This window comes from Meriones unguiculatus, chromosome 12 (assembly GCF_030254825.1).
Source record: "Meriones unguiculatus strain TT.TT164.6M chromosome 12, Bangor_MerUng_6.1, whole genome shotgun sequence".
Classification (NCBI taxonomy): domain Eukaryota; kingdom Metazoa; phylum Chordata; class Mammalia; order Rodentia; family Muridae; genus Meriones; species Meriones unguiculatus.
In genome coordinates this window covers 2,907,428-2,919,954 of record NC_083360.1, presented here as the reverse complement: position 1 = coordinate 2,919,954, position 12,527 = coordinate 2,907,428, and the positions used below count along the sequence as shown (strand labels likewise).

The 12,527-nt window shown below is 40.6% G+C and overlaps 1 protein-coding gene across 4 annotated transcripts in view; it reads right to left on the bottom strand.

Moving 5' to 3' along the window:
• The window catches only part of Arap2 (ArfGAP with RhoGAP domain, ankyrin repeat and PH domain 2), a 208,289-nt gene that overhangs the window by 47,570 nt on the left and 148,192 nt on the right, over positions 1–12,527 (bottom strand). For all 4 annotated transcript variants that reach the window (XM_060365295.1, XM_021658054.2, XM_021658056.2 and 1 more), the window contains exons 20-22: positions 10,551–10,714; positions 4,506–4,718; positions 14–119 (exon numbers count right to left, since the gene is read on the bottom strand). In XM_060365295.1, the coding sequence (XP_060221278.1) occupies positions 14–119; positions 4,506–4,718; positions 10,551–10,714 (483 nt within the window). The remainder of the gene's footprint in view (positions 1–13; positions 120–4,505; positions 4,719–10,550; positions 10,715–12,527) is intronic.

Genomic DNA, 12,527 nt, shown 5'->3' with positions numbered 1-12,527 from the left:
GGAGTCCACCTACCTGTAAAGATGTTCAATTATAGCTGCCAGTGTAACCCTGTTGACCACCGGAAGAGTGCGTATAAACGCTCTGTATTTTTCAGTTCTTCCCTTTTCATCTTGTATATCTAGGGAGAGAATTCTCTGCATTTAAACTAATCATTCATACTGTAAATTTATCTTTCAATATTATTCAACAGTTACACGTATATAAGTGATAGAGTCAAGTTTCAAGAGGAAACTACTCAAACTTTTAACACAATTGACTGTTATTCTGAAAAATCAAACCTGTTTACACAAGCCTACACGGTCATATCATCTAGTCCTTATAATTTGTAATTTAAAATTCAGCACTTTCAACATGGGAGGGCAAAAGGATTTTCTATATAGCCCATTTTATGGACTTCTACATCTTAACAGGAAAACATTCAACAAATTCTCCAAATGTTAGTACACACTGAAAAGATGAGCCAAAAGGTATACTACATCTGGCTACAGAAGGGCTTTATCATCTGTATTTGAAAATGAGATTCTGACGCCCTTTGCTTATGAAATCCTAAATATCCTTCCAAAGTTATGAGACACCCTAGATCTATGAACTGTACTGTTCCTTTTATTTACATAAAGGGCCTATTGCCAGCCTGGCTGCCTTCATGTTCCTTTGATTTACATAAAGGGCCTATTGCCAGCCTGGCTGCCTTCAAATCTCAGACGTAAAAGAGCAATGTGGAAAAGCTGATGTGCAGGTCTTGATACCATGATTCAGATTTAGAAGATAATGGGCCTTTGGCCTCTGTCATGAAAATAATTTAATTGGTCCATCAAAAGACAAATGGCAATGCCTTCTCTCAACTCCAGAGGACAAACCTGTGCTGTAGCTGAGAACTGGGCTCTCTGCACACTGTAGAGTTCGGGTGAAGTGGACTGGCAGCGCGGTCCAGTCCACAAGCTGACACTGGAACCAGCCATCCCCCAGCGCAGCAACTACTGCTGACTTTGCGTCTGTTCAGGTTCACCCCGCAGTGACTGGGAGGCTACAAGTTTTCATTTGCTATTTAGCCCTACCTGGGCATTCCTCAGGAAAAGCCAGGGACATTCCAAAGAATCCCTTTCTTTTTCCTTTCTTTAGCAGCTTTATTTTTCTCATCTGCTTATTTTTTTCTCTTTACATCTTTGTAGCCCCTTCCTTCCTCCCATCCCAGTCTCATCTTCTCTCCCTCCTCACTTTTTTTTTTTTTTTCTCAGAAAAGGGAAGCTTCCTTTCCCATCCACCCCAGCTCAAGTAAGTCCCATCAGGCCCAAATATATCTTCTTTTGTGGCCTGGCAAGGTAGTCACACCAGGGGAAAGTGACCAAAAAGATAGCAAGTTGTGTCCCATGCAGTCCCCACTTCCCTTGCTAGAAGACTCACTTGAAGCCTCAGCTGCCCGTCTGCTACATCTTTGTAGGCGGTCTAAGTGCAGTTCATGCACGGTCCTCAGTTGATGCCTCAGTCTCAGCAAACCCCTCCGGGCCCTAGTTAGTTGTTTTGCTGTTGTTTTGCTTTTGCAGCTCCTGTCACTTCTGGGTCCTTAACTATTCTCCAAGACTGCCTGGGCACTGACCAGTGTTTGGCTGTGAGTCTCAGCAGCAGAGGTGACCAAAGAGCGGTCAACCGTGTTTACGACACAGCCGGCCCCTGCTTCCCTTACTCGGAAACCCACAGGGAGTCACAGGTGTCTAGGTCCTCTCCACGCCCGGTCCTTGGCTGGTGCATCAATTTCTGCAGGACCCCATGGGCTCAGAGTTTTCAGCTTTGCTGGTCTCATCGTGGGGCTCCAGTCCTCTTTGTGTCCTTCTAGCCTACCCTTCTTCCATAAGATATGCTGAACTCTGCCCAAGGTTTGGCTGAGTCTCTCAGCACCTGCTTCACCCCCCTGCTGGGTGGAGCCTTTCAGAGAACCCTCTATAGTAGTCCCATCCTGTTCCCTCTCTTCCACCTCTTCTGGTATCTACCCTGTTTGCCATTCTGAATCAGCATCCTCCCTAGGGTCCTCCTTGTTGTTTAGCTTCTCTAGGTCTGTAGATGGTTGTCCTATATTATCCGGCAAATACCTGCTTATAAGTGCGTGTACACCATGCCTGTCTTTCTGCTTCTGGGTTACCTCACTCAGGATGATGCTTTCTAGTTCCATCCATTTGCCCGTAGTTTTCATGATTTCCTTGTTTTTAATAGCTGAGTAGTATTTCATTGTGTAAATATACCATAGCTTACACCTGTGCATGTCTTACTCATGCTATGACAGGCTCTACAAGTTCCTTTGTGTATCAGTTATGTTGTGGGTTTTGCTTTTTTCTTTTTTGAGAGAGAGAGAGAGAGAGAACCAAAGAGAGAATACAAAATGTTGGGTGGGTAGAGAGGTGGGAGGACCTGGAAGGATTTAGGGAAGAGAAAAGAATTTGATCCAAACACCTTGTCTAAATCATTTGTCAACACAGTAGTAGGGAAACCTTGAGACTGTAATCCTTGGGCAGTACTGAGTCCAGGCAGACAATGCCAGCCTTCATGGATTATGAAGTGACAGAATGCTAAGGAAGTGTCAGACGATCTTGATGATCCTGACATTGAAATCAAGATAAAATGCACATTAAAAATGTGCTTAAAACTACAATTTTTATACTGTTTTCGCCTGGACTGAACATGTAAAATACAATATTTTAATTGAACAATTTTGGGCCAATAGTTTTATTGCATAAGTAGATAAAAATCACGAAAATAAAACGAATAATTAAGCATAAAAAAGAATTCAGATAATTCAACAGTGTTCTTAGAACATTCATTTAGTCTATAAATAACTGGCATGCCACTAAAAGAATTTGTTGCTATTTTGTTTGTTTTGTTTTGAGACAGGGTTTCTCAGTGTAGTCACTGCTGTTCTGGATTTCACTCTCTAGACCAATCTGGCCTTGAAATCAGAGATCCACCTGCCTCTGCCTCCAGTATGCTGGATTGAAAGGCATGTGCCACCACTGCCTGGAAAAATCAAGTTTTTATCTTCTTTTGGGGGATGTTCAAGACAGGGTTTTTATGTGTAACAGCCCTGGCTGTCCTGGAACTGTCTTTATAGACCAGGCTGGCTTCAAACTCACAGAGACCTGCCTGCTTCTTCTTTCTCAGTCCAAGAGTTAATGGTACACTATCATACCTAATTTACTACAAGAATTCTTAGCTTCGATTGAGACAGACACTAGAAGTTCTCCTATAAGGTCACCCAAAATCATAGTTTAGGGTGAGGTCCAACAGTATGCATTCAGGAATGCCTGAGACATATTGGCTCTATAAACAAAAGATCTTTAAAGAGGTGTCTCCAGGAAAAAAATTCTCAAATAACTCATCCCCAGGTCAAAGACAAAAACTACTTTCTGGAACAGGCTTAGCACAGCTGACTACAGGGAAGATTTGTCTTCACTCACATTTTTAGCAAACACTTATTGGCTGTCTAGTTTTTGATGAATAATTTTACATGAAGACAAAATTTATTTTTTCAAAAATTATATCTATTATAATTTCACAGTTACTCCTACTAAAACTATCTTTAAAATGAGAACTGTCATGGAGACATATTATCTAACGAAATAGTTTACAACCTGGGAAATTATACTGACATCTCTCCTTGGGATTACAGTTAATCCTCTTGATTAGAGAAATATTTGGAAGCAAGCCATAGATGAACTTCTGAATTACGAAACACTACAGTTTTTTGTGACAATTTTATTCTCTCTTGTAATATTATTAAAGGATTTTAGGAAAACTTTTTAAAACTGCAATTATTTTGTAATATAATTTCAAAATTAATACCGTCAAAAATATTAGTTTAGTTTAAATTATACATGATAGCCTAGCCGAATTTCCACTTTTCAAAACAGATTATTATATAAGAAATATATTTATTATGATGATAGTAATTATGACATATAAAAGTCATAATTATTATTACAATATATAAAAATCTAAAAGTTAAAAACTGGAAATACAAAGATTGAAAAAAGAAATTATGAGACCACTTTAGACATATGAGAAATGTAAGTAGTTTACTAAAAAATAAAAAATATACTTCTTATAAGTGTGGAATAAAAGCAATAAAATAATGAAACGTAAAAATTTCAAATGTACTATTAAAATGTAAAAAAAATAAAAAAAAATTAAGATGTTTATTGTTGGAATGCTTCAGCAAAGGAGCTGGTTTTAGTTACTGTATGTAAAACAATGTTTAATAAAAGTAACATAACCCAATAGAGACTTTAATAAAGCATTGACCTATAAATAGGTTTATGTCCTAGAGTCCATGTGAGGTAACACAACTTTACCTTATTAAGTGGAATCCCTAGAAAACTAATAATTTTTTGTCAGTTATATTAGTAAGAGTTGAGGTAAATGCCAAGAGAAAGAAGAGCTTTCCAGTACTTTCCAGATGATCAGAGATTTAAAAGAAAAGTTAGAAGGCAGGCGTGAGGTGCTGACCCAAGGGCATTACCTAACGCGGAGACCCAGTAAGGATAGAGCTCCTTCGTGAGAAGCGCATCCCCAATGTCAGACAAGAACTGCTTCAGCACGCCCGTCACATCTTCAAGTTGATGTTTTCCAGCTCGCAGCTTAACACTCCTTGCATCCTTTCTGAAACTCTCCAGGAGTTCACTTATACGCAAGGGATCGCCATTCTTTTGATAAATGTATTTGCATCCTAACCCTGTGATAAGAATTTAGAAAGTCATATAAGAAGCGTCCTTGTCATAATCTCCTTTGATATCCTAGGAGCAGAAAGGTTCTTCTGAGGTATGATGCACACAGTTATCATCAGACATTAGGCTAAAGGCCTTGCACCCTCCATTTTAAATGTGAAATTGATGAACAAACCATACTCAGCCAACATCCAGTTCTTCATGTTATCATTTGAAAGGTAATTTTACCTTGAGAGAGATTTCCCCATGTTCTCAGAAAACAAGCTTACCTACTTGGCAATGACAATATAAAATTTTAGTATGTACTTTTTCATCTTCTCATCACAGAATCTTACTGGCTAAGATCTAACTCCTTGCCCATGTGCTTGCTTCCCTACCATAAAGTTATAAGCCCCTCAAAGCCAACGAGCCATGAATTAAGTCTTTTTTTCTTTCTACAACTGTCAGGAACAGTACATAGGAGAACTGAAAAGGCATTTGGTGAATGACTTCTTACAAAGTAATTTCAACTACGTGCCTGGGAGACAGGATTCCTCACGGAGGGTTTTTCTAATATCTAGTAATTGAACAACTTTAGCAGACTGCATGAAATTGTGAAAACAGAGCTGGCAAGAAGTCACAGTGAGCAAACCTTCTTGCTCCCCAGGTTGCAACCTTAGATTGGATCCCAAGGAACCACAAGGCACAAGAGAGCTGAATCTTGCAAACTAACCTCTGGCCTACACACACCCTACACACACGATGTGGCGTGTACACACACACACACACATGTTTAAAAGTATTGAATATACTTTATAAAAATTGAAAACAATTCCTTCAAGAATTAACTATTATATTTAATTAAAAGATTAAATCCATGATACATTTTGAACTTGGTAAAGTTCAAACAGTTAACATGAAGAGCTCAAAGAATTGCCCTTTATATGTTAATCCAAATCTATAATATTTAAAGTAATTGCTACTATGGATATTGAGGCATATATTTGAGTTCTCTGCAGTACTCTAAGTTTCTATCAAATCTTTATGTTAGTGAGTAGAACATAAAGGTTTTATCCCATATTCTGCTAAAAATATAATTTTTATTGGCTTTTTTTTACTTTAATTCAGAAGTTAATATACTTTCCATTAATTATAAAGTTCTTACATATAAGTTATTGGAATTTCGATGGGTATTGCATTGAATCAGTAGATTGCTTTTGGTAAGATGACCATTTTTACTACTTTTTTATATTTTTCATGCAGTATTTTTATTAGATATTTGTTGGAGATAAATCTTCATGAGAGATAGGGACAGGTAGGATCAACATAGAAAGAAACTGAGCCACAGTGCAGACCCGTTTTGGCCCAATGGAAATCTTTGCAGGAAAAGAAAAATCATTCTATGTTATTGTCCCAGATAGGATGAATATGACCAGTGTTTTTATTTTTCTTTTTTTTTAATTTTACTTTTTATTTATTGCAATTTATTCACTTTGTATCCCCACTGTAGCCCCCTCCCTCGACTCCTCCAAATCCCACCCTCCCTCCCTTTTCTGTTCTCAAGCCCCTCCCCAAGTCCACTGTCAGGGAAGGTCCTCCTCCCCTTCCATCTGACCCTAGACTATCAAGTCTCATCAGGACTGGTTGCATTGTCTTCTTCTGTGGCCTGATAAGGCTGCTCCCCCTTCAGGGGGAGGTGATCAAAGAGCTAGCCACTGAGCTCATGTCAGAGACAGTCCCTGTTCCCATTATTAGGGAACTCTCTTGGATACTGAGCTGCCATGGGCTACAACATTGCAAGGGTTCTAGGTTATCTCCATGCATGGTCCTTGGTTGGAGTATCAGTCTCAGAAAAGACCCCTGTGCCAAGATTTTTTGGTGCTGTTGCTCTCCTTGTGGAGCTCCTGTTCCCTTTAGGTCTTTCTATCTCCCCCTTCTTTCATAAGATTCCCTGCATTCTGCCCAAAGTTTGACTATGAGTACCAACATCTGCTTCGATACCCTGCTGGGTAGAGTCTTTCAGAGGCCTTCTGTGGTAGGATCCTGTCCTGTTTCCTGTTTTCTCCCTCTTCTGATGTCTATCTTGTTTGTCTTTCTGAATGAGGATTAAGCATCTTACCCAGGGTCCTCCTTCTTGCTTAGCTTCTTTAGGTGTACAGATTTTAGTATGTTTATTGTTTATTACATGTCTAATAACCACTTATAAGTGAGTATATACCAATTGTGTCTTTCTGCTTCAGGGTTACCTCACTCAAGATGATCTTTTCTATTTGTTAGCATTTGCCTGAAAAATTCATGATTTCCTGGGTTTTAATTGCTGAGTAGTATTCCATTGTGAAAATGTACCTCAATTTCTGTATCCATTCCTCCATTGAGGCACATTTGGGTTGTTTCCAGGTTCTGGCTATTACGAATAAATCTGCTACAAACATGCTAACAAATGTCCTTGTTGTGTATTTGAACATCTTTTGGATATATGTCTAGGAGTGGTATGGCTGGATCAACTTATAAGTGGATACTATTCATGAAGTATAGGCTAACCAGGCTTCAATCACAGACTCAAAGAAGCCAAATAACAAGGAGGGACCAAGGGGCCACGGTGCAATCTCACTGAGCAGGAGAAATGGATTAGACATGGGCCAAGGACTTGGGGAGTGGGGAGAATGGAAGAAGGGGACTGGGTGGGGCATGGTGTGTGGACAGGAACAGGGAGGATGGGGTGGGGAGACAGAAGGCGAGAGAACTGACAGACAACTGGACGGGGGACCATCCCTGGGATGAGCTAGGGATGGAAACTCCTGGGAATCTGCGCGGGTCATCCTAGAGAAAACTCCTAGCAGTGGGGGATGCGGCGCCTGACCTGGCCATCCACACCTGGCAGACAGGGGCCGCATAAATGTCGTCAGTGTGTCTCCACCCAGTAACTGTTGGAAGCTGATGTAGAGACCCACAGCCAAACACTGAGTGGAGCTTGGAGAGACTGTGGAAGAGGGGAAGAAAGGACTGAGGGAGACAGAGGGGTAAGGACACCTACCGTCAAATAATCTGTGTCCATGGGGACCCACAGAGACTGAACCACCAGCCAGAGAATGCACTGGGCAGATGTGGGTCCTCTGCACACATGTAGCAGATGTGCAGCTAGGTCTTCATGTGGGACTCCTAAGCGGGAGTTCTCCCTGACTGTGGCCTTTGGATCCCTCTCCCCTAACTGGGCTGCCCTGTGTAGTCACAGTGGAAGAGGATGAGCCTAGTCTTGCAGTGACTTCATATACGGGAGTTGGTTAATGGCCATGTAAGGCCTCCCCTTTTCTGGGGATAGACGGGAAAAAGGTGGATGGAGGTTAGGGGATGGGAGATGAAGGGACTAGGAGGAGAGAAGGGAGGAGAAGCTGAGAGTGTGATAAATAAACAACACACACACATATATGAGATACATTTGAAACAATCTACTTCTTAATAATCTTAAATTCAAAGAAACACCACAGGGAAACTTCTGATCTTCCCAAAGAAACATTCAATTGGTTACACCGGAACTACCCAGGTTATTGCAGTTATTTGTCAGCTTAAAAAGATGCGAGGCCACTATGAAACTAACATGATGTGAACGTTCCCTGTGAGTTTATGCCCTTGCTAACGCCGTATGCACTCTCACGTAACCCTGTGAAATGCAGCCACGCTAACGTGGATGAGCACAGAACATGGAGACAACCATTTCCAGTACTCAAACAGGACTACAGGTGATAAGAAACAGGTACATGCACCACGGTGGCAGAGAAATCCCTATAGCAAGGCCTGCATATATGATTATGTGAAAGGTCTCAGTATGCATGCAGCACAGACAATAGATAATGAAAAACGCATACTTGGACTACAATTGACGCAAAATACTTAACACGACACTCTTACCAAAAGAGTAAGTGCACATACTGCCAATTTAACCTCTGAAAACGATGTTCTATCAGAGTGCTTATTTCTACACAACATCATCTATCATTTCGTCAGCTTCATATGTAGAATATGAGATCCCAGTGAACTGTTCACTCTGTCTGCTTGTTTCTTAACAACACAATATTTTACTATGTCTTTCTCACTACTTATGTCCCCTTTTCAACTTAAAACATTCCAAACACCTATAATATTAAGATAATTAAAAAGTTAATACTTCAGAATTACTAGATCTATTGTTTTATTCCTTTCCACATTTTTTCTTACATAAATGGGATTTTCCATCATTTGAAAGATGGAAATACATTATATTCAAAATGCAAGTCTGAGTATAAGTATATACACATACATATATAAATTATATACATATATAAATATACACACACGTTTATGTATATATACATGCAAGCAGTAGAGCACTAGCCTAATGTGCATAAGGTTCTAGATGTGAACCCAGAACCATATAATTTAAATACTTTCTATCTTTTAGAAATATGACTGATGTATGGAACTAAAAGGTAATTGAAAATTCCCAATAATTTGAAAATACATATGAAGATAAAGGTTATTTTCCAGGTAAATTTTGAAAACCAACCCAATCACATAAAATTATGTGATATGCACTTCTGCCCAATGGCCTTATGAATGAACTAAACACACAGGTACGTTGTGCTTGCTAACGGAAAGTACATGATTTTGTATATTATCCCATGCTCACCATTTCTACAAACCATACTTATGCGTGGTCAGCTACTCTTTGCTTTGTTCTAGAACTTTTAACATTAAAAATAGTCCTTAAACGCTGGCCCAAGTCTGTCTGTGAGTCTCAGCCTCTGCTTTAATACTTCCCCAGTACACCTTTCAGGTCACCTTCTGTCCTCCTCCCTCTCTTCTCCTGCTTCTAATGTCTATCATATTTGTCCTTCTAATGAGGATTGAGCATCTTCCCTAGTGTCCTCCTTGTTGTTTAGCTTTCTTCAGGACTATAGATTTTAGTATGTTTATCCTATATTATACGTCTGTCTTGTATCCACTTATAAGTGAGTTTATACCCAAGTGTGTCTTTCTGCATTCTGGATTACCTCACTCAAGATGACCTTTTCTAGTTCCCACCATCTGCCTGCAAATTTCATGTACAGGAGTCTTATGAAAGAAGGGGGAGACAGAAAGACCTGGAGGGGAAAGGAGCTCCAAAAGATGACCAACAGAGCCAAAAAAAAAAAAAAAAAAAAAAAAAACCCTGAGCCTTGGGACCCCTGCAGAGACTGATACCCCAACCAAGGACAATGCATGGAGAGGACATAAAACCCAGGCTCAGATGTAGCCGATACACTCTAGTGGGCTCCATAATCAGGCGACCAGGGGCTTTCTCTGGCATGAACTCAGTGACAGGCTTTCTAACCACCTACCCCTAGGTGGGTACAGCCTTGCCAGGCCAAAGAGGAAGATAATGCTGCCAGTCCTGATGAGACCTTATAAGCTAGGGTCAAACAGAAGGAGAGGAGGACCTCCCCTCTTAGTGGACTCTCCTATCAGGGGCATAGGGGTAGAAGAGGGAGCAGAGGTGGGATTTGGAGGGGCTGAGAAAGGGGCCACAGCTGGGATACAAACTGAATTAGCTGTAATAAATGATAATAAATACCATTTTATGTACATTTTTTACTATTTTATTTAACGGGTTACATAGCATTTTCATGGACAGGATGAAGCAAGGTAATGGTGGGGAAGTTTTACCAGTGTCATGAGTGTTGCTGGAGAAGGAATGGGGACAGCTGAGCAGTGACCGAGATTTCAGTTTTCACTGGTGTACTTACAAAGGGAAAGGCACTAATTCGTTCCAATGGAGGTACCACTTAGAAGCTGTAAGAATGATACCCCGCATTCTAGGAGTTGAACAAACCCTCTGTAAGACTTACCATACTGTGTAACAAATGCTATGCAGCTGTTCACAATGATGGGGACGTCGTTTTTGCAGAGCTGCTGATCTTGCAATGCGTTACCATCTGTACCTGCTGCTTTTTCAATTGCAGTGTGCCAGACTGTGAAATCCAACTTGGTATGCCCATGGATGTACAGCGTTCTGTGAAGTTCAAAAAGCACTTCAAATTATAATTTTTCTTTTCCTAAAATTATTTTCAACATAGATTACCCTAAAATCTACATATATGTGATCATATCTCATACATAAAAAAAAAAGAAAACAAAACAAGAAACTTTTCCTTTACTTTCCACCCCACTGGGTTTCTCTCTGTCCCTCTGGTCTCTGTTAAGGTCACATAGCACAGAGGAAGCTCTACAGTCTTTCTCTTCCAATTCCTTAGCTCTCCTGTTCCATCTTTAAATAACTGTGGCAAACATCATCAGTGCCTTCAAAAATGTCCCTGGCTAAGAAAAAATATTTTATAATTGTTGATTTCATTGTGTTTAAGAAACGGGAAGAAACAAAACAAATGTGACTTGCCTTTTCTTTTCAGATTTCCATTCATTGAGGTCAGTCACATCTACCCCCAATCTCACTTCCTCAGTGACTCTATAGACTAGGAATGGTCCACTGTCCTGTCATTAGGGTAATGCTTTCATCATCCCCACACACCCTAGTGACTCCTAACTCCAGATCGATCTCCAGGCTACAACGGGCCTCAGTGAGCGACCTTGCTAAAATCAAGGGCAATTGTAAAGCTAGATCTGGAGGCTCATGTCTGTAGCCCCAGCCCTTGGGAGAGGAAGGGGGCGGGCAGGAGGATCACAAATTCAAGATAAGCTAATGGTAAACAGGGCGTTCCCAGCTGGCAGCAATTACATAGCAAGATGAGGCTCTAGGAAGTCGGAACTAAATACAAGGCGGGACTGTAAACAGGTATTCCAAACTTGAGACTTAGCTGCACTATGCTTCCTGTTACAGCTTCTCGGGGAACTGATGGTAACAGCACACAACTGAGCACCCAGCAGATATTCTATTTATGCCCAAAAGCGTGCTGCCAAGAAGCACTGCATTTGGAGCCCTTCAACACTGGGGCGGGACTCTGCAACTTTTCACTGTTGTCATAACCAACTGTCCTGGGAACTCAGTCTCAACTTACCCTACTCCAAAATGACTCTTCAATTCATTACTCTACTTCATATTTCCTCCCAATCACTTCCATACAAGTTTCATAGTTTTTTGATTTCTATAATCTGAAACACTCACTTTGTCCATTGGTCTTCTATGATACTTCAGAAGTTTCCTCTTTTCTTTTGAGGTCATCAAAACCCCTGACAGAATTATTTTTTGATGTCCTCTTTCAGGGTTCTATTCCTCACTGTTACCAGAGTATTACTTCAACAAGATGAGGCTAATGACACTAGCTCTGGGTAATGGTCACATTTTTAATACTTTGGTTTTCTAAATGAAGGGTCTTTCTGACTTGGCCTGAGTTTTCCACTGCAACCTTGTAACATCTCATCTTTGGCCACATGGAAGCCCACTCCTGTGGAATGACTAAACCCAGGTGGGCCTCCCAGGTGCTCTCTGGTAACCCCCACTATGCACCACGGTCCCCCTTAATCAACAGTCGCTTTTTCCTCTCCTTCTACCATCTGCTGTGCGACTGACTGGTCAGATGCCGACCTTTGCGCTGACAAGCAAGAAAGGTACTTTGGTCTCTGCCCAAGGCCTGTTTCGCATATCAGCTGGTATATGTTTTCATAAACCAGTAAACATTCCATATAACACTTGGAAAAATGTTATCTTCACAACAAAATTTAAAACATTAAATACTAATATACCCCAAGTACATTTACCCAAAAGCAGTTGTTACCAAAAAGCAGTGGGCTGTAACCCTGACCCTTCTTCACAGGATCACAGATCAAACGTCTGTGAATCAGATATTTACATTACAATTCACAACAGTAGC